Source organism: Siphateles boraxobius, unplaced genomic scaffold, assembly GCF_051911475.1.
Source record: "Siphateles boraxobius isolate OS27281-9 unplaced genomic scaffold, OSU_SipBor_1 86, whole genome shotgun sequence".
Classification (NCBI taxonomy): domain Eukaryota; kingdom Metazoa; phylum Chordata; class Actinopteri; order Cypriniformes; family Leuciscidae; genus Siphateles; species Siphateles boraxobius.
Window position 1 is genome coordinate 9,391,710 of NW_027509215.1, and position 23,745 is coordinate 9,415,454.

The following is a 23,745-nucleotide window of genomic DNA, read 5'->3' on the forward strand; positions in this document are numbered from 1 at the left end:
AAGTGTGTAATATAAAGCACGTAAGCAAGAATGCATATATTTAGGACAACATGGATAATGCACTTTTCCCTTCCATTATTTTGTCAGATGCATTTGCAAAAGTTCAGCACATTCAGTTGTTAAACAATGCTGCAATTATTCAGTACTCATGCGTGCCTAACCGAAAGACCCATACCGAAATGTTTCAGTATGAAACTGTGTACCGTTACACCCCTAACATGACATGATCTATCAGCCAACCCCGTGATAGAGGCTTGCTAACATCTCATTCTCTCTACTTTCTCAGAACGCAGATGTGATCTGTTGCACATGTGTGGGTGCGGGTGACCCTCGTCTGGCAAAGATGCAGTTCCGGTCTATTCTCATCGATGAAAGCACCCAGGCCACGGAGCCCGAGTGCATGGTGCCCGTGGTGCTCGGGGCCAAACAGGTAATTTTCAGGAAATAATTAAAAATATCAGTACATAAAACTAAAGATTTGCAAGCATTATAAACATGCTTTGTAGTTCCCCCTTAATCCACAACATAACAAAGACAACAAGCATAGGAAACGCACTATGCAAATAAACCTGATGTGCCTTAGGTCCATGAAATGTTACCCAATTCCGATTTTTTGCTCGTGTGCATATGAGCCCGCCACGATCTCATGAAAATGCGTATCTATAGCACAATTTATTTCTCGTGCCATTTATGCGCCAAAAATGCATATGATACGCACTTAATGACGTGTAATACACACGCACTCCACGCCCGTAATCCTACCCAAGGGGTTTACAATGCGTAACATGCACGCAAAAACTATTTTTTGCGTATGAATGGCACGAGAAATAAAATTCATGCTATAGATAAGCACTTTCATGAGATCGTGTTGTATGTTCCCACCAGTCCTGAGATCTCTCTCGCACACAATAACTGAAGCATATGCGCAGGCTGCAATGATGGCCTTTTTCGTCATCCTCGGCCTCAAAATCATGGTGATGTTTGGCGAACTTCGCATATATCACATAGCTAGCATCAAGCATATTTCGCGTTCGTCCATCTGTGCAAGAACCCCCTTTAAGCATGCGGGATGTTTCAGATCTATGTCAAGTGTAAACGCATGAATCGGATATGGGTCACAATTGAAAGAATGTGTTAAAGTTGAATGTGTGGAGAGATGATAACTGAAACCTATGAGATAAAACATTTCTGTACAAATGCACAGACCAGTCATTTTTAAGTTGCCAACAATTAACTTGTTGGAAGATCATTAATGATCTCATATACAGTGTTTTTCTACTGTACCACATTAAAGGATGGGATTATAGGGATTAAAATTGGACAAAAGGTGGAAATTAAACTTTTATATAAATATGTGTCTGCACTTTGCGTGCTTAACATTAATTGAAATGTGTTAGTCGCTTTGGAATATAAATTGAGCAGGTTTCAGAGATTACATTTTTTACATTTTATTATATTCTGGAAAATACGGTTCTTGAAATTTTTGTAGAGACTCTTGTATGCAAGTGTATATTTTCTCTAGTAGTAACTATACTGTGCTCTCTCTTTGACAGCTGATTCTGGTGGGTGACCACTGTCAGTTGGGTCCTGTGGTCATGTGCAAGAAGGCGGCTAAAGCAGGTCTTTCTCAGTCTCTGTTTGAGAGGCTGGTGGTTCTGGGCATCAGACCCATCCGTCTGCAGGTGCAGTACCGCATGCACCCGGCACTCAGCGCCTTCCCTTCAAATATCTTCTATGAGGGTTCTCTGCAGAACGGGGTCACTGCCGGTACGTTATTTTCGCTTTGCGTATAGTTCACAGACGGTTGCATTAAGTTCGATCTGGTTAATTTTAGATTGGCTATAATAGATAGAATTGTTTTGTTATACACTATGTGTCACAATTAAGATATTTTTTAAATGTATGTCTTGATAGAAGTCTCTTCTGTGCACCAAAGGTGCATTTATTAGATCAAAAATTGCGTAAAAACAATAATATTGTAAAATATTTTTCTATTTTAGCCTAATATATTTTAAAATGTAATTTATTCCTGTGATGCAAAGCATCAGTACTCCCGTCTTCACTGTTACATGATCTTCCAGAAATCATTCTAATTTACTGATTTGGTGCTCAATTATTATCAATGTTGAAAACAAGTTTTCCTGCTTAATATTTTTGTGGAAACGTGTTTTTTTTTGGGTTTTTTTTTCAGTATTCTTTGATGAAAAAAAAGTTCAAAAGAACAGCGTTTATTTTAAATCTTTTGTAACATTTCTCAAATAGTTTTGTAACATTTAACATTCATATTAAACAAATACATTTTAAAAAAGTATTAATCTGCCAAGAATTCAGCTTTAATAAATTACATTTTAAAATATATTAAAATAGAAGTTATTTTAAATTGTATTTATTGACTGGTAGTATATTGAAACAAAGTATTTGTATCGCCACATTTAATAATGTTTTGTTGCTCTTCAGCTGATCGCATCAAGAAAGGCTTTGACTTCCAGTGGCCTCAGCCGGATAAGCCCATGTTTTTCTACGTGACTCAGGGTCAGGAGGAGATCGCAAGCTCTGGCACCTCCTATCTCAACAGGTATTTGCATGTGATATCCCATTCTCAAAAGACATGCATCACAAATATCTGATGCACATTGCACACAAAAATACCAAGAGCTTTCTCAAAACAAGCAAGACTTTATGCCCTTTCTGGAATGGTGAGTCTAGTCACTGGTCAAATTTGGCTAAGTTTGCAAGTCTCATAATGGAATATTTCAAATAAAATAAAACAAAATACATCTCCTGTCTTGCTCACTGGGGGATTGAATCATTATGTGTTAATCTTATAGCAATTCCTGTTTAAATTACTTAAAGGGTAATTACTTGGACCACAATATAATTTTCAACCTCAGTAAAGAACGGGATCATGTTATAGTAATTCTGTCTGAAATGAGACGCTTCAATCTGACTTTTTTAAATATATCAGTTAGTTGACTGCTTCCTGTAAAAATATGCTGCTCTTAGCCTGAATCAAATGCAAAGCAGAACAAATTTTATGTTGATGAAGTCTGGTTATATGTTACTACTGGAATAACAGAAACTTTTGAAAATTCATAAGCTCGTTCATAAATGCTCATTACCAGCATTAGATAAAGCTCATTCAAAGGGTCTGTCTCATAAAATTATATCTCTGTTTTCAGGACTGAAGCTGCTAATGTGGAGAAGATCACCACCCGTCTGCTGAAAGCCGGAGCCAAACCTGATCAGATTGGCATTATCACGCCGTACGAGGGCCAGCGCTCTTACCTGGTGCAGTACATGCAGTTCAGCGGCTCACTGCACACCAAACTCTACCAGGTACAAAGTCAAAACCACTTTTAAACATGCTTGCAGATGGATTTCAGCCCAAGCTATTGAACCCAAATCTGTTCTGGGGCTGGATTCACTAAATAGTTTTAAGAATAAAAATCTAAAATGATATCTCCTTCTTATTTTCTGACTTAATAACTTTAGAAATAATTTGTATTCCCAAAAAAATTCTTAAGTTCTTAATGTTCTTTAAAAAATAAATTAAAAAAATTAATTCTTAAAAATAATCAGCAGCACTTTACTTAAAGTCTTTATATATATTGCATTATAAAAATGCATTAATTATGCATTGCATGGTCTCATGAATAATTGCAACTACTATTATCAGGGATTAAAGTTCTCCGTCGCTACGACAGATTTCTGTTTGCAGCGAGTCTATGACGGATTTCCGTCAGTTGCAGGGTTCCCGTCTGTCCTTAATGTCTTAAATTCACTTTTCATCATGTAAAGGCTGTAAATAGGCTTTAATTTCTCAAATAGTGTGATAAATGTCTTAATTTTAGTTTGAATAAGTCTTAAATTAAGGAAAGACGAGGTGTATTCACCCTGCTGAGGGGGATGTGATAAAGCCTGGATTGGAGCGAAAGCACGTTCCTCTCTCCACTCTAACATTCTGTAATCACTTTGCTTACGGTCCAGTCCAGGTTTTCAATTCCCGCTCACGGAAAAACTGCTCCGTGTTCACTCAATTAATCTTAGTTTTGGAGAAGTGCATGTCAGGCTACAGCTGGTTAGCTGCGGACCGAATCCGAGTGCATTTCGAACCCTGGTGCGTTTGCGTGCATATTACGTCATCGCAAACGTGCACGGCGCATGATTGAAAACAGAACGCGGGTAAAATATTGGCCGTTTCTCAATACCAATACGCAATTCGGACTTGCGTCCTTGATAGTTCGGACTTGCCAAGTTCGACTCAGGAGAACCGAACTCCCGAGGACGAGAAGACGAGAGTCCGGTTATTCTGCAAACGGAACCGCGGCGTTCTTGATCGCGTCACTCAGCTCGCTCTGGCTGCTCCGGTCATCTCTTTATGTATATTTTAGGCAACAATAAAACGAAATATGGTATAAAATACAACTCTGCCTCTTTTCATCAACAATAAAACGAAATATATACAAAACACCTCTTTTCATTTATAAATGAACATATTATTATAAACATATTAGGCCTATATGGCCACACAAATGTTGTTCAGGCAACGCACATTGATTATCTTCACTCCATATATTTATAACAACACGAAATATAAAACACAACTCTGCTTCTTTTTGTTTTCATTTTAAAAATATGAAACCTTATTGATCATTAAAACTGACATTTAACAAACAGAGACAGGGTTGTATCGTTTTATTTTATTATGCATGTACACATACAAGAGAATGCATAGTAAAATATATAAAGAATATTTTATATACAGGTCCTTCTCAAAAAATTAGCATATTGTGATAAAGTTCATTATTTTCCATAATGTAATGATAAAAATTAAACTTTCATATATTTTAGATTCATTGCACACCAACTGAAATATTTCAGGTCTTTTATTGTTTTAATACTGATGATTTTGGCATACAGCTCATGAAAACCCAAAATTCCTATCTCAAAAAATTAGCATATTTCATCCGACCAATAAAAGAAGTGTTTTTAATACAAAAAAAAAAGTCAACCTTCAAATAATTATGTTCAGTTATGCACTCAAGAGTCAATACTTGGTCGGGAATCCTTTTGCAGAAATGACTGCTTCAATGCGGCGTGGCATGGAGCCAATCAGCCTCTGGCACTGCTGAGGTGTTATGGAGGCCCAGGATGCTTCGATAGCGGCCTTAAGCTCATCCAGAGTGTTGGGTCTTGCGTCTCTCAACTTTCTCTTCACAATATCCCACAGATTCTCTATGGGGTTCAGGTCAGGAGAGTTGGCAGGCCAATTGAGCACAGTAATACCATGGTCAGTAAACCATTTACCAGTGGTTTTGGCACTGTGAGCAGGTGCCAGGTCGTGCTGAAAAATGAAATCTTCATCTCCATAAAGCTTTTCAGCAGATGGAAGCATGAAGTGCTCCAAAATCTCCTGATAGCTAGCTGCATTGGCCCTGCCCTTGATAAAACACAGTGGACCAACACCAGCAGCTGACATGGCACCCCAGACCATCACTGACTGTGGGTACTTGACACTGGACTTCAGGCATTTTGGCATTTCCTTCTCCCCAGTCTTCCTCCAGACTCTGGCACCTTGATTTCCGAATGACATGCAAAACTGAGCAACAGTCCAGTGCTGCTTCTCTGTAGCCCAGGTCAGGCGCTTCTGCCGCTGTTTCTGGTTCAAAAGTGGCTTGACCTGGGGAATGCAGCACCTGTAGCCCATTTCCTGCACACGCCTGTGCACGGTGGCTCTGGATGTTTCTACTCCAGACTCAGTCCACTGCTTCCGCAGGTCCCCCAAGGTCTGGAATCGGTCCTTCTCCACAATCTTCCTCAGGGTCCGGTCACCTCTTCTCGTTGTGCAGCGTTTTTTGCCACACTTTTTCCTTCCCACAGACTTCCCACTGAGGTGCCTTGATACAGCACTCTGGAAACAGCCTATTTGTTCAGAAATGTCTTTCTGTGTCTTACCCTCTTGCTTGAGGGTGTCAATGATGGCCTTCTGGACAGCAGTCAGGTCGGCAGTCTTACCCATGATTGCGGTTTTGAGTAATGAAACAGGCTGGGAGTTTTTAAAAGCCTCAGGAATCTTTTGCAGGTGTTTAGAGTTAATTAGTTGATTCAGATGATTAGGTTAATAGCTCGTTTAGAGACCCTTTTCATGATATGCTAATTTTTTGAGACAGGAATTTTGGGTTTTCATGAGCTGTATGCCAAAATCATCGGTATTAAAACAATAAAAGACCTGAAATATTTCAGTTGGTGTGCAATGAATCTAAAATATATGAAAGTTTAATTTTTATCATTACATTATGGAAAATAATGAACTTTATCACAATATGCTAATTTTTTGAGAAGGACCTGTATTTTAGAATATATAACATTACACAACCCTGTCGCTTTTTTGTTAAATGTCAGTTTTAATGATCAATAATATCCAGTATAAAAGTATAAGTAGCCTAATATAAGAAGCTATACATTGAGAAATAAAGCAATAAAACAATTCAGTCAAACATAAGTCAGCTCTCTAATAGGCTAACAAGTTAAAGTTAAATAGCCTAAATATATAAAGTTATGAAACTTCACTTTGCCCTCAGCCAAAACGATTTGCCATGAAACAAACTATATATTAATATAATTTAGCATTGTTTGGTCTTATAAGATAAATAAAAACATGCACTGAAAAGTTATGTAGATGGTTGATTATTTGTCAAGCTAAGTAATTTTTTTTTCATAGATTAAAATAGCTTTTAAAATACGCAAACTGGCAATATTAAAGCGGTTTAAAACATCTCCCCTTAAAACGCTATTGGTCTCGACTATTTAAATAAAGTTAATGGAATATGACTTGGCCTGAAAAAAAATTTCAGTCAGAAGAATTTTTTTCACTTTAATCCCTGAGTTATAATACACCTTTAGAAAGTATAATGCATTTATAAACAACCAATTTTAGATGTAACAAGGAATCTGTGAATATTATAATTCATTTTAATTTTGATTACAATTATTTATGAAAAAATATAATGCATTATAACGTACATAATGCATACCTTAATAATGCATTATACATAAAGGCTCAGTAAAGTGTTACCAAAATTTGAGAATTTTTTAAGAATTGCTTTTTCTTACTGGATATATCTTTACTTCTTTCTTAAAGGGACACTTCACCCATTTGCATTAAGCTTTGTATTGTTAGAAACCCAGTCATAGTTTTTTAATGGTCGTGCATTATTACGTCATTTTCCCCTGAGACGGGAGAAATAAGGATTTCAGTGTTGCAGTTCCTGCTTATAATGATGTAAAAATCATCATTTTGCGTCATTCTAAGCAGGAAGTCCCATATCTTTGTAGAGGGGTTGAGACTACAAACACTCGTTCCTCATTTTTCCCAGGGGTGGGACCCACTCACACTACAGACCTAATACAGATCACTGGGTGGGACTTCACTTTCTGAAACTAAAAACAATATCCTCCATCTTGTTTGGAAGCTAAGCTAGCAGGCGCTGTGGAGCCAGATGTGAAGTTACGACAATGGCGGAAGGTACTCAATATAATATCGAAGAAGATCATTTTGAAAGTTCGTGAGTACTTTTACGAGCCGCAATAGTTGGCTCGAGCTGGGGCGGACTGATGGTGCCTGTGCTCTCACTGTGCGCGTACAGACACAGAGATAGAGTCTGTCTGCTGCAAAGAATTTCAATGATGTCAATTTCTCCTGGACGAAATCTCTGAATCAGACAAGGACACGGACGTTTGTGTTGTGATGTGAACCATCCTAGTTTTGCACCGCATATGTTCTGACTGAACATCTCGGTTCCATGCGATAATTCACCATTTCGAAAGAAATACAAACGAGGAGTAATTCACTAATGAGTTCGCCAACTAACTAGAAATTTTGTGTGAAATGAATTTCAAGCTCTGGTGGTAGCTAGCCTTGTAGACGGAAGAGTGATTTCTCTGATAGGCGGATACCTCATAGGCGCTGTTCTGGATTAGTGGGAGTGGCTTGTGGAGCTGTGCAGTGTGGTGCATTGTGGGAGTTGTTGTCTTTCATACAAATGCACCCTAAAGTTACTGTCTGTCTTTCCTCCTTCAAGAAGGCACAAAATTCGAAATTTATTTTACATTTCGACTACATATATGACCCACTTTCAATGAAGATTAATGTTCCCATGGGTGAAATGCTCCTTTAAGAAGAATTCTGTAAATATGGACCCCGATTCTTACATTTAGACTTAGGATGAGAAGAATAGACCATTTCCTTGCATATGCTAAAAGATGATTAGATAGAGACACAGGGCTGTAGATTAATGGCTGTTTGGCACACAGTCAGCAGCATTCAGTGATGTATTGACCACTGTGTGTCTACAGGAGGTGGAGATCGCCAGTGTAGATGCGTTCCAGGGCAGAGAGAAGGACTTCATCATCCTGTCTTGTGTCAGAGCTAATGAGCACCAGGGCATCGGCTTCCTGAACGACCCACGTCGTCTCAATGTGGCCCTAACCAGAGCCAGGTAACAACAGCAGACTTTGAGTGAGAAGGAAAATTTGAGTGAGAAGGAAAATTTGGTTGCAAATAATGTAGGAGAATTGCTCTGATTATATGCACAATTTTGTGTGTATGTGTACAGATATGGCGTGATCATTGTGGGCAATCCTAAGGCTCTGTCCAAGCAGCCTTTGTGGAACCACTTGCTGAATTACTACAAGGAGCAGAAGGTTCTGGTGGAGGGTCCGCTCAACAACCTGAGAGAGAGTCTCATGCAGTTCAGCAAACCACGCAAGCTGGTCAACACCATCAACCCTGTGAGTATAGACTACATATCAAGATTTCCTCTGGCTCAGAAATAGTCTGTTATGTACATGGCATGCATGCATGCAAAGCTGGAATAAAGTTGAAATAAGAATTTTAAGTGCTTAAAGTCCCCCTGTAGTCAATCATTTTATCCCTTAAAACTCATTTTTGATCACCAAAATGACATTTAATTGTTTTTTCCTTGGGACTTATAATAGCTTGAATCTAACTCTACACCCTTCCCTGATTTAGTATACACAGTTCTATGAATATGCAAATGAGCCCCGCCCGCCTCCACTCACTCAGCTCAGAGATCCACTCGTTGATGATCACACGTTGATCTGATTGGTTACAAGGTAGTTTGTGACGTCAGAAACACCAGCGATTTCAAAGCGTGTTTTTGAGACTGTCTTTGGTTCACTGCAGTTTTAAGGAGAAAATACTCAGCAATGCTGTCGACTTAAGAATTTACACATGGTTTGTCTTGAAACATATTAAAAACACCACATAGACATATAAACAACATTAATAGCTGGATTTTCACCACAGGGGGACTTTAACTGCATCTGTAACATCTAATTTTTATATTATCACTCCCAAAGTGACCAATACATTTCAAAGGAAGAACCAGAACACGCATAAGTAGCAAAATCCTCCTAATAGTGGAATTGTGTGTGTGTTTCAGGGAGCACGTTTCATGAGTACTGCCATGTATGATGCGAGAGAGGCCATGATTCCTGGTTCTGTGTATGACCGCAGCAACACTGGTGAGAATATGATCATAAGCTTAATATTGTCATAATCATTTGTTAACAAAATTAATTCCTTCAATGAGCTCATTGTTTCTGCCTTAAATTATTACATTGTTTAAATGAGTACATTTTTAGCTAACTGTGATTTTGTATATGTACATTTCTGAAATAAATAATTTAAGACCGTCACCTCTGATAACAGATCACTGTAAATTGAAATGTGGACTCATGCATTTTCTATAAAGCAGCTTTGAATCGATGTGCATTGTGAAAAGCGCTATATAAATAAATTTGAATTGAATAAGCCATTGCTCATTAAGACACTATGGTTCCAATGAATTAATATAGTTTCTTATTTAGAATAAAGCTCTTATTCTTCTTGTTGGTTAATATATAAAGTAGAGATGCTAATGATTAATTGACGATCAATTACAAAACATCATCTAGTATTTGGTATAGTTTGGTCTCTAACTGAAACAAATATGCTTGTTATATTCTGTATTTCAACGATATATGACAAGTCTATCTTACAATGATTTTTCACATCACATTTTCATGTAAAGCAGTTATTTTTTCACACTATGAAAATAGAGCACTTTAATATGTCAGCAAATTTAAAGGCACTTGGTAAGTGAAAGTCATATTCCCTGTATACAGGTCCTTCTCAAAAAATTAGCATATTGTGATAAAGTTCATTATTTTCCATAATGTAATGATAAAAAATTAAAATTTCATATATTTTAGATTCATTACAGACCAACTGAAATATTTCAGGTCTTTTATTGTTTTAATACTGATGATTTTGGCATACAGCTCATGAAAACCCAAAATTCCTATCTCAAAAAATTAGCATATTTCATCCGACCAATAAAATAAGTGTTTTTAATACAAAAAAAGTCAACCTTCAAATAATTATGTTCAGTTATGCACTCAATACTTGGTCGGGAATCCTTTTGCAGAAATGACTGCTTCAATGCGGCGTGGCATGGAGGCAATCAGCCTGTGGCACTGCTGAGGTGTTATGGAGGCCCAGGATGCTTCGATAGCGGCCTTAAGCTCATCCAGAGTGTTGGGTCTTGCGTCTCTCAACTTTCTCTTCACAATATCCCACAGATTCTCTATGGGGTTCAGGTCAGGAGAGTTGGCAGGCCGATTGAGCACAGTAATACCATGGTCAGTAAACCATTTACCACTGTGAGCAGGTGCCAGGTCGTGCTGAAAAATGAAATCTTCATCTCCATAAAGCTTTTCAGCAGATGGAAGCATGAAGTGCTCCAAAATCTCCTGATAGCTAGCTGCATTGACCCTGCCCTTGATAAAACACAGTGGGCCAACACCAGCAGCTGACATGGCACTGCAGACCATCACTGACTGTGGGTACTTGACACTGGACTTCAGGCATTTTGGCATTTCCTTCTCCCCAGTCTTCCTCCAGACTCTGGCACCTTGATTTCCGAATGACATGCAAAATTTGCTTTCATCCGAAAAAAGTACTTTGGACCACTGAGCAACAGTCCAGTGCTGCTTCTCTGTAGCCCAGGTCAGGCGCTTCTGCCGCTGTTTCTGGTTCAAAAGTGGCTTGACCTGGGGAATGCGGCACCTGTAGCCCATTTCCTGCACACGCCTGTGCACGGTGGCTCTGGATGTTTCTACTCCAGACTCAGTCCACTGCTTCCGCAGGTCCCCCAAGGTCTGGAATCGGTCCTTCTCCACAATCTTCCTCAGGGTCCGGTCACCTCTTCTCGTTGTGCAGCGTTTTTTGCCACACTTTTTCCTTCCCACAGACTTCCCACTGAGGTGCCTTGATACAGCACTCTGGGAACAGCCTATTTGTTCAGAAATTTCTTTCTCTGTCTTACCCTCTTGCTTGAGGGTGTCAATGATGGCCTTCTGGACGGCAGTCAGGTCGGCAGGCTTACCCATGATTGCGGTTTTGAGTAATGAAACAGGCTGGGAGTTTTTAAAAGCCTCAGGAATCTTTTGCAGCTATTTAGAGTTAATTAGTTGATTCAGATGATTAGGTTAATAGCTCGTTTAGAGACCCTTTTCATGATATGCTAATTTTTTGAGATAGGAATTTTGGGTTTTCATGAGCTGTATGGCAAAATCATCAGTATTAAAACAATAAAAGACCTGAAATATTTCAGTTGGTGTGCAATGAATCTAAAATATATGAAAGTTTAATTTTTATCATTACATTATGGAAAATAATGAACTTTATCAAAATATGCTAATTGTTTGAGAAGGACCTGTATATATATTCACTGTAAAGCCAAGCTTCTAAGCTTTAAAACAACACCTATTTTGTGTTAGTTAAGCAAGTTAAGTAACGTGATAACTTAGTAGCTAGCGCACCTTGCTTCTGATTAAGAGGTTTGTACAATGACCGATTATGGGAATATTTGTAAATTGACATCCCTAATATAATCTAATGGGTTAGTTTAAGTATCAACCAAATGATTCCTGTGTTAATCTGTTGTTTTTATGATGAACCTGCTTTTTAAATGTTTATTTTGTGAAATGTAATTTGCAACTCATTGTCTATCTTTACAGGTCGTCCATCTAATATGTACTTCCAGACCCATGATCAGGTTGGCATGATCGGGACCGGACCGAACCCTATGGGCTCCATGAACATTCCCATCCCATTCAATCTTGTCATGCCGCCCATGCCTCCGCCTGGGTACCTGGGCCAGGTGAACGGACCCGCTGCAGGTGAGAGAAAACCCCAGAAACACTCAATTACAACTGTTTCTGAGAAGGAAACATTGACTAACGTTATAAGTGGACTTTTTTTTGTTCAAAACAATTCCACAATAGTGTAGAAACTGGCCTTTGGAAAAGAGATGGAGAATACCATAGTGAATAGAGCAATAAGAGGTGAAGCAGAATCAGATCACGATCATGGCTATTATAGTTAACTAAAAATAAAAACATTAAAAAAAATGTTACTTTAAATAAAATAAATGCTAACGAATAAAATATTTTAAAAAATATATATTTTATTTCAGCTAGTTGCCAAGAAAACATGTCTCATTTTTATTAATCATGATGTACTAAAAGCTAAAATAAAAATGATTGATTAACATAAAAAAAAGCTAAAATTTTTTTTAACTAAAAAGAAAATGGAAAATATTTTTAAAAAAAACTAATTTAAAATATTTAGTTTAACTCGATGTGCTTAAATAACAAAAAAAAAGAAAACTGAAGTAAAAATCGATCTAAAAAAACCCTTTAGATGTATTTTTTTAAACACACCAAAATTACTTAAAAATAAAACATTTTAATGGAAGCTATTAAAATAAAAGCCAATTCAAAATATTCAAAGCTATATTAGAATTTTAATAATAGTAAAATCCCGATATTAATCGGTTCCCTCGCTGCTTACAGGTCGTGGTGCTCCGAAAGGAAAGGCCGGGGGTCGTGGAGGTCGCCAGAGGAACCGTGGCACGGGGAACCATGGCAGTGGGCAGGCCAACATGCCGAGCAGCCAGGCCAGTCAGGATCTGGTGTCCCAGCCCTTCTCTCAGGGCCCTCTGACCCAGGGCTACATCACCATGAGCCAGCCTTCACAGATGAGCCAGCCTGGCCTGTCCCAGCCTGAGCTCTCACAGGTACACACACTATAAGGTCCTTGCACACGGAGTCCGAAATTCTCACACGTTAAAAAATAAATACGACCTCACGTTATGTCAATCACGCTTACACACTGCCTCCGAAACTTTCATCCGTCATAAAAAAAATCAGATCGGATTCGATTTTTGGCATTTCAGCATTTTTTAGAGGTGTTTTGACAATTCAGAGCCACTGAATGACGAATACGAAAAAATGCATACGACTCGGTGTGCAACATCAGCATTTGAGTTTAAAGTGCCCATGTTATGCTCGTTTACGAGTTCATATTTTTTTGGGTTTGCAAGCAGTGTTGGGGAAAGTTACTTTTAAAAGTAATGCATTGCAATAGGGGCTTTTGCGCCGGATTTTGGCCAGATTTTGTTCTAAATTATGTCACACCACCATAAAAAAGCATATTAGGTGCCTTTTAAAGTTTTGGAACCATGTCTGACAGCATTTTACCATTCTTTAGTATATTTCAGAGCTAAATTATCTTAAATGTTGTCACAGGCTCCTTAAGCCATGAATATATTCACAAAGACAAAGTCTTTTCAAGATCCCTGTCAAATTGTATACGTAACCTCTTAAACAGTATGTAGTGCAAAATGTCTTTATGATTATTTTTAAAAGGGACATGATCTATTATTGCCCAAATCATAAATAGATGCGTTTCCTTTACCCTTCAAATTGCGAATTGAAAATACACCCAATAGAAACACGTCAATTCCGCAAAAACTCCCATATATCGCAAAAAAAAGTTTTTACTTTTGAATGAGGTGGTTTTACAGGCAACTAAAAAATATATATATATTTCAGAACTATATATATTGCAATACATTTGAATCTGTGTTAAAGTTGTGTGGGTCTTTTGTGTGAAACAGGACAGCTACCTGGGTGATGAGTTCAAATCCCAGATGGATGTGGCGCTCTCCCAGGATTCAACCTACCAGGGCGAACGGGCTTATCAGCACGGAGGAGTGACTGGACTCTCACAGTACTAGAGTGTAAGACACACACACACACACACATCTTAGAAGACCACACATACACTACCATTTAATAGTTTGGGAGAGAGAGAGAGAAATTAATACTTTTATTCAGCAAGGATGCATTAAATAGATCAAAAGAAGTGACATTAAAGGCATTTATAATGTTACAAAAGTTTCTATTTCAAATAAACGCTGTTCTTTTGAACTTTCTATTCATCAAAGGATCCTGAAAAAAATGTATCAGTTACTTGAGCAGCAAATTATATTATACTGATTTTTGAAGGATCATGTGACACTGAATACTGGAGTAATGATGCTGAAAATTCAGCTTTGCATCACATGAATAAATTACATTTTAACATGTATTACAATAGAAAACGGCTATTTTAAATATTGGTTATTTTTCATCAAATATATGCAGCATTGGTGAGCATAAGAGACTTCTTTCAAAAACAATAAAATCTTAGCAACGCCAAACTTTAACATTATCACATTAATTGACTCGTCTGGTTGGTGTTATAGATGCCTGGATGACCTAGACACCAAAAACCCCATTATAATTCATATTATGTGCTGGTTTTTGTCTACACATGAATCAGACAGACATTGTTACCACTCCAGCACACCACAGTATTATTATTGTCTCACTTTTAAAATGATATTTGAGCAATTTAAAATGATTTTTATTTTATAAAACAATTCCATTTTGCGTGTAATAAAACATGCGTTTCTCTGCCTGTGTCCGCAGGTTGTTGGAACAGGAGCTAGGCCTGTGCTGAGCTTAGTTCATCAGCATTTTAAATATGGGTAAATATAAAAAAAGAACAAACATGGATGCCCGTTTACCACTGTTACAACTGAAGCACCATGGTGTGAGAGCAACAGGAGAGAATCAAACCAATCACAGGAGGGGAGTAAAGCTGGACAGGACGAAAGAGAACGTGTGAGTGGCGGATTACATCCACCATTCGTTGAGGACGGGGAAGGAGAGGGGAGACGCGGTGTTAGGAGGAGACGAAACACGAGATCTTCGATCTGCAACTCCGCAACGTGGAGGAGGCTCCTGGAGCGCAGGGACCCTTCCCGGCCTCCTCTCTCTCTCGCCTGGCTGTCGACGTCAGCCTCAGGCCTTGCCCTGCCAACAGAGGAGGAGTAAAGATGAAGTTCTCTTAAAACTTACCTGCAAAAACCACGCTTGCTCTGTCGTCTCCACGAGCTGAGAGAGGGGGTGACGTATTTAAAGTAATTATAAACGCTTTTCAAGCAGCTGATTTTGGGGAAAATAGTGTTCCCCTCAAAGTTGAGATCTGACGTTCAGGTTCTACCACCGAACATCTTTGAGAGAACGGACGAGTGTTTTTGCGTTTAATTTCGCGTTTTCCCCGAGCAACGAAAGGTGCTAGGGCACTCTGAAGGACGATTCAACTTTGAGGAAAGTTTTCCGCCTGAAGAAGGAGGGTGAGAGGTGCCGTGTATCCGAAGGCCCGTCACATCTTAGCCGCTCTTTGCTAGGTGATTTTGCGAAAGCAAAAGGGGTAGAAAAGGCTTTCTCTTTTCTTTTTAAATGTTTGGTCTCTGCAGAGCTGACGCGGAAGGGGCCCGACGGATCTATCCTTTCTTATTTACCTCTTTTAAAAAATGCTTTTTTGTTCAACTAGAATAAAAACAGTGAAGTAGAACCGCTCGATTAGCCTGTTTGATTTAGATGTGGCTTCTTAAATCTCTTACCTTGCTACAAAAAAAAAATCAATCAAAACCAACAGGAATCTTGCCTTGGTCAGTCAAAAAAAAAAAAAAAAAAGTCACAATCAGGTTTCCAAGGGTTAGAAACTTCAGTGTGTGAGATCATCAGTGCTGAAATGTGATTTATTATGAGACAAGTGTCAATCACAGTAAACCCCTCCCACTTCTATTCTGTCCAATCAGGACGCCATCATAATATTGTTGCGCCCAAATCGCTTTAGTTAAAGGTGAAAATGAGCAGTTGCACCTCAGAGAGAGCAGAAGGAGACCGGAGACCCATGCGAAGGACAGACAGGTGAGATTCTCGCTGTTTTTGTGTCTGACCGTAAGAGGCGCCGCCGTGCTCTCTTGCTTGATGATGATGTCAATGAGAGCGGCGGTAATCGCCAACCAGAGGTGTGTGTATGTATGTGTGTTTCCAGACTGCCCTTCCTCATTATTATTATTATTATTAGTGATAGATTGTAGTTTTGCTTTGTTTTCCCCCTGTTCTAGTTGCTTATTTGCTTTTTTTTCCTCCCCCTTCTTAGAAGCTCATTTTTATTTGTATGATCTGACGTGAATTTCTCGTAACCTCTCTGTGTGGAAATTGCTCAACTTTATTTGGTTTCCACGGACCCATTCAGAGTTTTAAGGCAGCTTTTTAACATCTGTTCTGACCGATGCCAGTCGCCTCAACTTTGTACTTTTACTTTGGAGTGTTTATACCTTGCTGTTACTCCATATTTGCAAACACTTTTGACTGTTTAATATTACTTAGAATATCACCACTTGCATTTTATAGCATCAAGCACAGATTCATTTTAAGCTCACGTATGCACCGTTTTGCTTTACTTTTTCTTTGCCCACAAGACAATCATGATTCATTCATAACCAACGTTGCAAAAATGTTGTAACAGACATTTTGACGTATGCGACTGATATTCCGTCTTTTCCATGTTAACCTCACCTTTTAGAGTTAACTCGTTCTCTAAAATTCCTTAAAACAGTTTTGTTTTCATACTTCAAATGTAAATAACAATGCTCAGATTTGATATAACATGAGCCAAATGGTTGCCAATGACAATGAGATATTCAAGCCAAGGTGATCCATAATGATATATTCTGGTTATGACAAGGGATGAAGAAGAGATCATGCCTGAGAGGATCCGCTGCAAAAAATTTCATTCAGATATCAGATTTGATCGAAATGTACAATAAATTAACTTGCATTGAAGAGGGACATTGGAAAAAATATCAGGATATTAAGTATAATTCAGGATTTTGTTTTGTGGAAAGAGTTTTCACCCCCACAGTATGTACTTGTAACTTTACAAATAAATGTTGCTTTCTTTCACCCAATGCAGGTCTCGTTGCTTCCTTGTCTTAATTGTGTAGCTATGATCTACAATGAAACTTAAAGGTGCTATATGTAAGAATTCGTTATTAATCGCTTTTTTTATTGCCAATGTGTGAACAACATGTAACGAAACTTAAAAACGAGACCTTCCCCAACTTTCTAGGTTGACTATGAATGCCAGACTGATGTTTATGTAAAGGACTCGGGGCGTTTTTGCCGCGAAAATCAAAAGGATATGACGTTTGCGTGCTCCTGAAAGCCATTCTTTCCTTCAAATATACTTAAAGGTGCAGTGTGTGATTTTTAGCGGCATCTAGTGGTGAGGTTACGAATTGCAACCAACAAAAGTTACGGTGGCCGACAGGAAAATATGTCATCGTCTGAGACCGCAGAGAGTAGCAGTTCAGCAATGAGGTTTCCTTACAAGGATAAATTAAGAAATTATGCTTAATTATTCAGTAAAACTATATGTTATTGCAAATAGTATTGTGTCAGTGTTTTATTCGCTGAACTAAGCTTGCTTCCTTGCACGAAGAGCAACATAGTAACGAAACGCGTTTGTAGAAACATGTCGGCGCATTTCAATGATCGGGAACCCGACAGAATCAGACAGAAACTGCTCATTCTAAGGTAATACAAATATAACGGTTAATTAAGTAAGGCATTTATACACCACTGAAAACGTCTCTTTCAAGGTAGTGAGGAAACGCGCTCTGTAGCGCTGTGTATTCGCTGTCGGCTACGCTAGAAACATGACCACATAATATGTCGACCTCCACAGAAGGCGGCGCCCGCGGTTATGGAGATATAAATGTCTCATTCTAAGGTAATAAAAACATAACGGTTCATTATGCAAGGTCTTTATACACCACTGAAAACATAGTTATGGATCTTATATTGCATTTCTGTCAATAGATCCTCAGAAATATTACACATTGCACCTTTAATAATCAAACTATCATAACAGTGTAATTTTAATTAGCTCATCTGTTTACATGATGCCGGTGAATCGCAGAGCTCATGTAAACATATCCAGATCAGATGCTTTATTAATGGCTGCTTATTGAGAGGATTTACATATTTTTGTGGACGGCGTCTGAATGTTGGATCATCGATGCAAAGGTATTTCCCGCTGCTTCTTCTTTTTGAACTTATAAGCGAAGAACAAAAAAATAACTTCGCCGTGAAAATATCAGGGCCTTGAAGTCACGTTCAGTCTCTTGTAGGCTATTTTACTACAACTGAGCACGAGAGCTGCTGCAGTTCACTTAACGACCAACAGTGTCGCTAATCAGGGTTTCTGAATTCTACAAATAAGCTCTTTAAATATAGACTTTTTTTACTTTTACCACTGGTGTTTTCTATATAATTATATAGTAAGGAAGTAGAATTCGTGTGAGCATTGTGTCTGTGCTCTATGGAAGCTTGTTTCCGCCACAGAATAAAACATTTTATAGCCAACTGATAACTTTTCTCAGAATTGTGAGAGAGAAAACGGCGGTTGCAAGTTATAAAGTCCAATTCTAAGGGAAAAAAGACTCGACTTATTTTCCTCGGAATTTCATCCTGTGATGAAAGTCAGAATAGTGAGATAAAAAGTCACATTTACCTGTTTTATTTTCTATTCTGTGGCGGCAACAAGCTTTCATATTGCTCTGTTTAGCTTAACTGAAAAGGAGACAAGGTTTTACTCGATGCAAATATCATACGAAATTAATATTTTAATGATGTTTATTAGCCTTGATGAAGGAATGTTAAATCCTAAAATTAAATTACTGTAAGAACATACAATATTTGCTTTAAAGCTAATATTTTTCTTCTAAAGTAAATAATTTGCATTAATTGCAGAATCTCCTTGCTGTATCAATCACCCATTAAACCTACTGTGCTAAAACTTTTTTCTAAGTGATTTGTGTAAGAGCATGCCAGTAAATAAATTTATTTTCAAATTTTAAAAATCCTAACGAAAGGCAATATATATATATATATTAGTGGTGTGCAACTATTGATCGCATCCAAAATAACAGTTTATTTATAATATGTGTGTGTACTGTGTATAAAAGTTTGTTTACATAATATGTGTGTATACTGAGTATAATTATTTTGTATATATAAATGCACACATGCATGTATATATTTAAGAAAAATGTGTTTAGGCTATATATAAAATACAGTATACCTACATGCATACGTGTGAATTTATAATTATACACAGCACACACACATATATTATGTAAACACAAACTTTTATTTTGGATGCGATTAATCGTTGCCCAGCACTAATTTATATGCAACTATGTCGTCATGCCTGTCCTTTATTTCTATTTATCTTTATACCACCTCAGCCTGGTGTTACATCTAACGAAAGGTAAATATATATGTAAATGTTATTACACCTGTCCTTTATTTCTATATATCTTTATACACCTCAAATCCCTCACAGACCTTCTCCTTGACCCCCAGCAGAGCCAACAGGTTGTAGTGGTCACTTTTGTGCATTTACGGTAATTCGAGGTAGGGCTACAATGAGAACTGCGCATGTGCGTAGAGAGTCCGTAATAGATGTGACAGGTGAGAAGAGATAAGCACTTACTTTTATTTCCCTTTCGGTTTATGACCAGAGTTGAATGTTTTTGTTTGCTTTTTCTCACTCAATCGGTATGCGGATGAGTGTGAATCAACTCTTAGTTAAACTTGAACTCTGAGTTGATTTACCCTGAGATGGGAAACTCTGAGTTTTCGGTTTCAGAACAGCTGAATTGTGTTAGTTAAATCAACTCTGAGTAGGTTGACTCGTTAAGTTAAGCGCGTGCACCATGACTGTGAAAAGCCCTGATCAATGGAGCTCTGAAACTACGATTCCCCATGGCAATTCATCCGAGTCAAGTATAATTCTTAATCACTGTTATATTATTAGGTGAAAACTGTCAGAAAGGTAAGTTATTGAACTAATACTTATTTTCATGGTATCCCACAGGCATAATTTTTTTTTTTTAAATGAACGTGGCAGCAACTAAAGTTGAACAATATTGAACAATAAAACCATAATTTGATATTTTAAATGATTAAGCATAAAAAGTTCATGGCTTTAGGCTACATGACTTTACAAACATTTGACATATTAAATAAATATACATTCCAATGTGCCACTGCTGTTTCCATGTAGTATAATGCTCTTTTCACATAATTAAATGTTCTCTAATCCAACCTGTTACATTTTTGAATTAGGCTAATGAAATTAAATGAACATTTGAGTTCTCCTCCGCCAACAGCAAGAAGGTGGAGGACCTGCACCCCCGCTGACAGATGAAGCGGAGATACACAATACTGGAAGAATTGTCAAATCCAACAGGAAAAATAATTAGGCCTACTGTTGCTTTTGTATTTGTAGGAAATAGAAGTGACCAAATAAATTGTGAATAGCGTTTATTTAACAGTTACGGCATATATCTCTATTCTCTACCCTTCCATCTGGCATCCATACAGTAATCTGTTTCATTTTCGGAAGGAGCGATGATGGGAATATGTGTGTCATCAATGCATCCAACCACACTGGAAATCCTAAAGGAAATCCTAATTATTCGTTTGCTCTGATACAGCGGCCTTTCTAATGTGCTCTGCATCCCCGATGATGATATACAGTCCAGTCAAAATATCAAAAAATTCTTAAATCAAGATGCATTTACTACACCTAAGAAAAACTCTGGGTTTACCGAAGAAAACCGGCTCCCGACCAGGTTAGGTTCACAGAGTAAGTTACCATGGTAACTAAGTATAAGTTACCTCTCTTTCAGAAACGGGCTTGACTTACTCCGCTTTCTTGGGTTTCACACACCTCTCATTCTGAAACGGAAAACCAAGAGTTTCCCTCATTTCAGGGTTAACATACTCAGAGTTTTTACTTAACCTCCTTTCTGAAACAGGCCCCAGCTCTCGTCTCTCGTGCATTTTTTCCTCCGACGACACTTATTGTTTTTGTCTCTGAGCGACAACATCTCAACTTTAACCTTCCTGGATTCCTTAAGGAAACTACGCCAGGATCCAAGTTCAAGTTCAAGTCTTTATTTTGCCAGAACGACCCACATCGCCTGGAATTCATTTTGGTGAATTGGCTCTCACAGGACAATGCAACATAACATGTACAATAAAAACATAAAAACAGAGAACAAATACTTAGATAACTGCTAATAAATAGTAATAAAATTAATCAGACTAGTGCGTTTGGGGACCCTAAGAAGAAGGAGAGCATAGCTGTGTCTGTATAAGTAAAGTAGATAGAGATTGTTGTTGTGAGTTGAGAGCCCTCACAGCCTGCGGGTAAGTACTATTAGGAAAACGGGTGGTTCTGGATCTTATGCTTCCTAACCTTCTGGCTGATGGTAGAGGGATGAAAAGGGAATTAGCAGGGTGTAATGAATCCTTGAGTATTTTCAGACCAGTTTTGAGTAGACGGATTGTTATAAATGTCACAGATCTTAGGGAGGTCCATCCCAATTATTCTCGATGCAGTGCTAACTACCCTGTTCAATGCAGACTTATCCTCCGCCGAGCAGCTACGCCACCACACAGTGATCGAGAAAGTGACAATGCTCTCAATCACAGCCCTGTAAAAGTGAACATTTTACATTTAGCTGACGCTTTTATCCAAAGCAACTTACAATTGCTATATTTCAGAGGTCGCACGCCTCTGGAGCAACTAGGGGTTAAGTGTCTTGCTCAGAGACACATTGGTGTCTCACAGTGGATTCGAACCCGGGTCTCTCAGACCAAAGGCATGTGTCTTATCCACTGCACCATCACCACCCATAAAAAAAGTGAAGCATTCCCGCCTTGGACACTTTAAATTTCCTAAGTTGTCTCAAAAAGAAAAGTTGCTGCTGAGCTTTTTTAACTATCTGGCTGACATTAAGGCTCCATTTGAGACTGGAGGATGTAATGGTCCCAAGGAACCTGAAACTTCGATCCTGAAGTATCGATACTGACGTGGTATCGAAAAGGATCGATCCTCACATTAAAATATCGATCCAAATGTGTGTTTTTTTACCAGTAATTTTTATTAATTTAGAACGCAATTCAGTGTGTAAAAAACGTCTAAGTTGAAAAATACGCGAATGTTAGCGAATAATTGTGTAGGGTAGAACCAGGGAATGTCTAATAAGGGTAGACGGAGACGGGCTCTGGTACAACTATTTCTCCTAGTCATCTGGATACAAGATGAAACCAATCAATCCCAGAGAGCGTTCGATGCTGGTGCTTCTGTCCAGTGTTGGGGGTAACTTATTAAAAGTAACTTGAGTTACGTAATCAGATTACTTTTTCAAGTAACTAGTAAAGTAACGCATTACTTTTGCAATTTACAACAAAATATCTGAGTTACTTTTTCAAATAAGTAACGCTAGTTACTTTTTCACATTTATTGACTGACAGCTCTCCTGTCCCCATGTTGAGAGAAATAAAGTGAGGTGTTGTGTGTATTTGCATTGAACATGCATTTACTCATCTCACTTGCACAAAAACATTCAGTATTCCCCAAAATGAATAAAAACAGTCAAATGCAATCTCAGAATGTTGTGCAAAAGTTTTATAATTAACTATGTTAAATTACACAAATATACTTTATGTATTTAATCTCAGTTTATTAACCAATGTGTTTGCTGCTGACCTACAATGATCTAATTCAACCATACTAATAAGCAAAAATGACTTTAGATTAGGTTTAGAAATAAGAGTGTTGAACTTCCTTCTCCTGTATCCTATTGTTATTTAATCAAGAACAGCAGCAGCTGAAAGGTTTGTTTGAGCGGCGCCCTCTACTGTACAGTAGTAAATATGCATTTCCTTCAGCCTTAGGCTTATTCATTTAACTTTTGATGTGAAAGGGCCTTAACAATTGGCAAAAATAGATTGTTTTAGCTGTTATTAAAAAACAAACAAATAAGCCCATGCAGGTGAGAAAAAGTAACGCAAAAGTAATGTAACGCATTACTTTCCATAAAAAGTAACTAAGTAACGTACTTAGTTACTTTTTTGGGGAGTAACGCAATATTGTAATGCATTACTTTTAAAAGTAACTTTCCCCAACACTGCTTCTGTCACAGTGCGTTTGGGAAACGAAGCCTTGATGACAGAGAAACAATCGAGAGTTTTTTCGCAATAAACCAATTAAAAGTCTACATAACGGTTAAAAATGGTTATGTCAGTAAGATTTGTTTAATGAAATTAATATTTTTATTCTACAAGGATCGAAAGTGACAGTCAAGGGTTTTACACTAGTTAAAAAAAAATTCATATAAATGCTGTTCTTTCAACATTGTTCATCAAATAATTTTGCATAAAATGTATCATGGTTTCCACAAAAACATGAAACTGTTTTCAACATTGATAATAAGAAATGTTTCTTGAGCAGCAAATCAGCATATTAAAATGAATTCTCATCACGAAGGATCGTGAAGACTGGAGTAATGATGCTGATGTTTCAGTTTTTACTGTATTTTTGATCAAATAAAGGCGAAGAGAATTACAAATCTT

The 23,745-nt window shown here is 37.9% G+C and overlaps 1 protein-coding gene across 1 annotated transcript in view; it reads left to right on the forward strand.

Moving 5' to 3' along the window:
* upf1 (UPF1 RNA helicase and ATPase) overlaps positions 1-17,219 on the forward strand; it is a 39,804-nt gene extending 22,585 nt beyond the window's left edge. Inside the window, exons 14-24 of the mRNA XM_077222116.1 lie at positions 287-430; positions 1,554-1,767; positions 2,458-2,575; positions 3,180-3,336; positions 8,356-8,498; positions 8,616-8,790; positions 9,465-9,546; positions 12,085-12,246; positions 12,922-13,145; positions 14,028-14,150; positions 14,884-17,219. Of these exons, the coding sequence (XP_077078231.1) occupies positions 287-430; positions 1,554-1,767; positions 2,458-2,575; positions 3,180-3,336; positions 8,356-8,498; positions 8,616-8,790; positions 9,465-9,546; positions 12,085-12,246; positions 12,922-13,145; positions 14,028-14,147 (1,539 nt within the window). The 3' untranslated portion in view covers positions 14,148-14,150; positions 14,884-17,219. The remainder of the gene's footprint in view (positions 1-286; positions 431-1,553; positions 1,768-2,457; positions 2,576-3,179; positions 3,337-8,355; positions 8,499-8,615; positions 8,791-9,464; positions 9,547-12,084; positions 12,247-12,921; positions 13,146-14,027; positions 14,151-14,883) is intronic.
* The last annotated feature ends 6,526 nt before the right edge of the window (positions 17,220-23,745 follow it).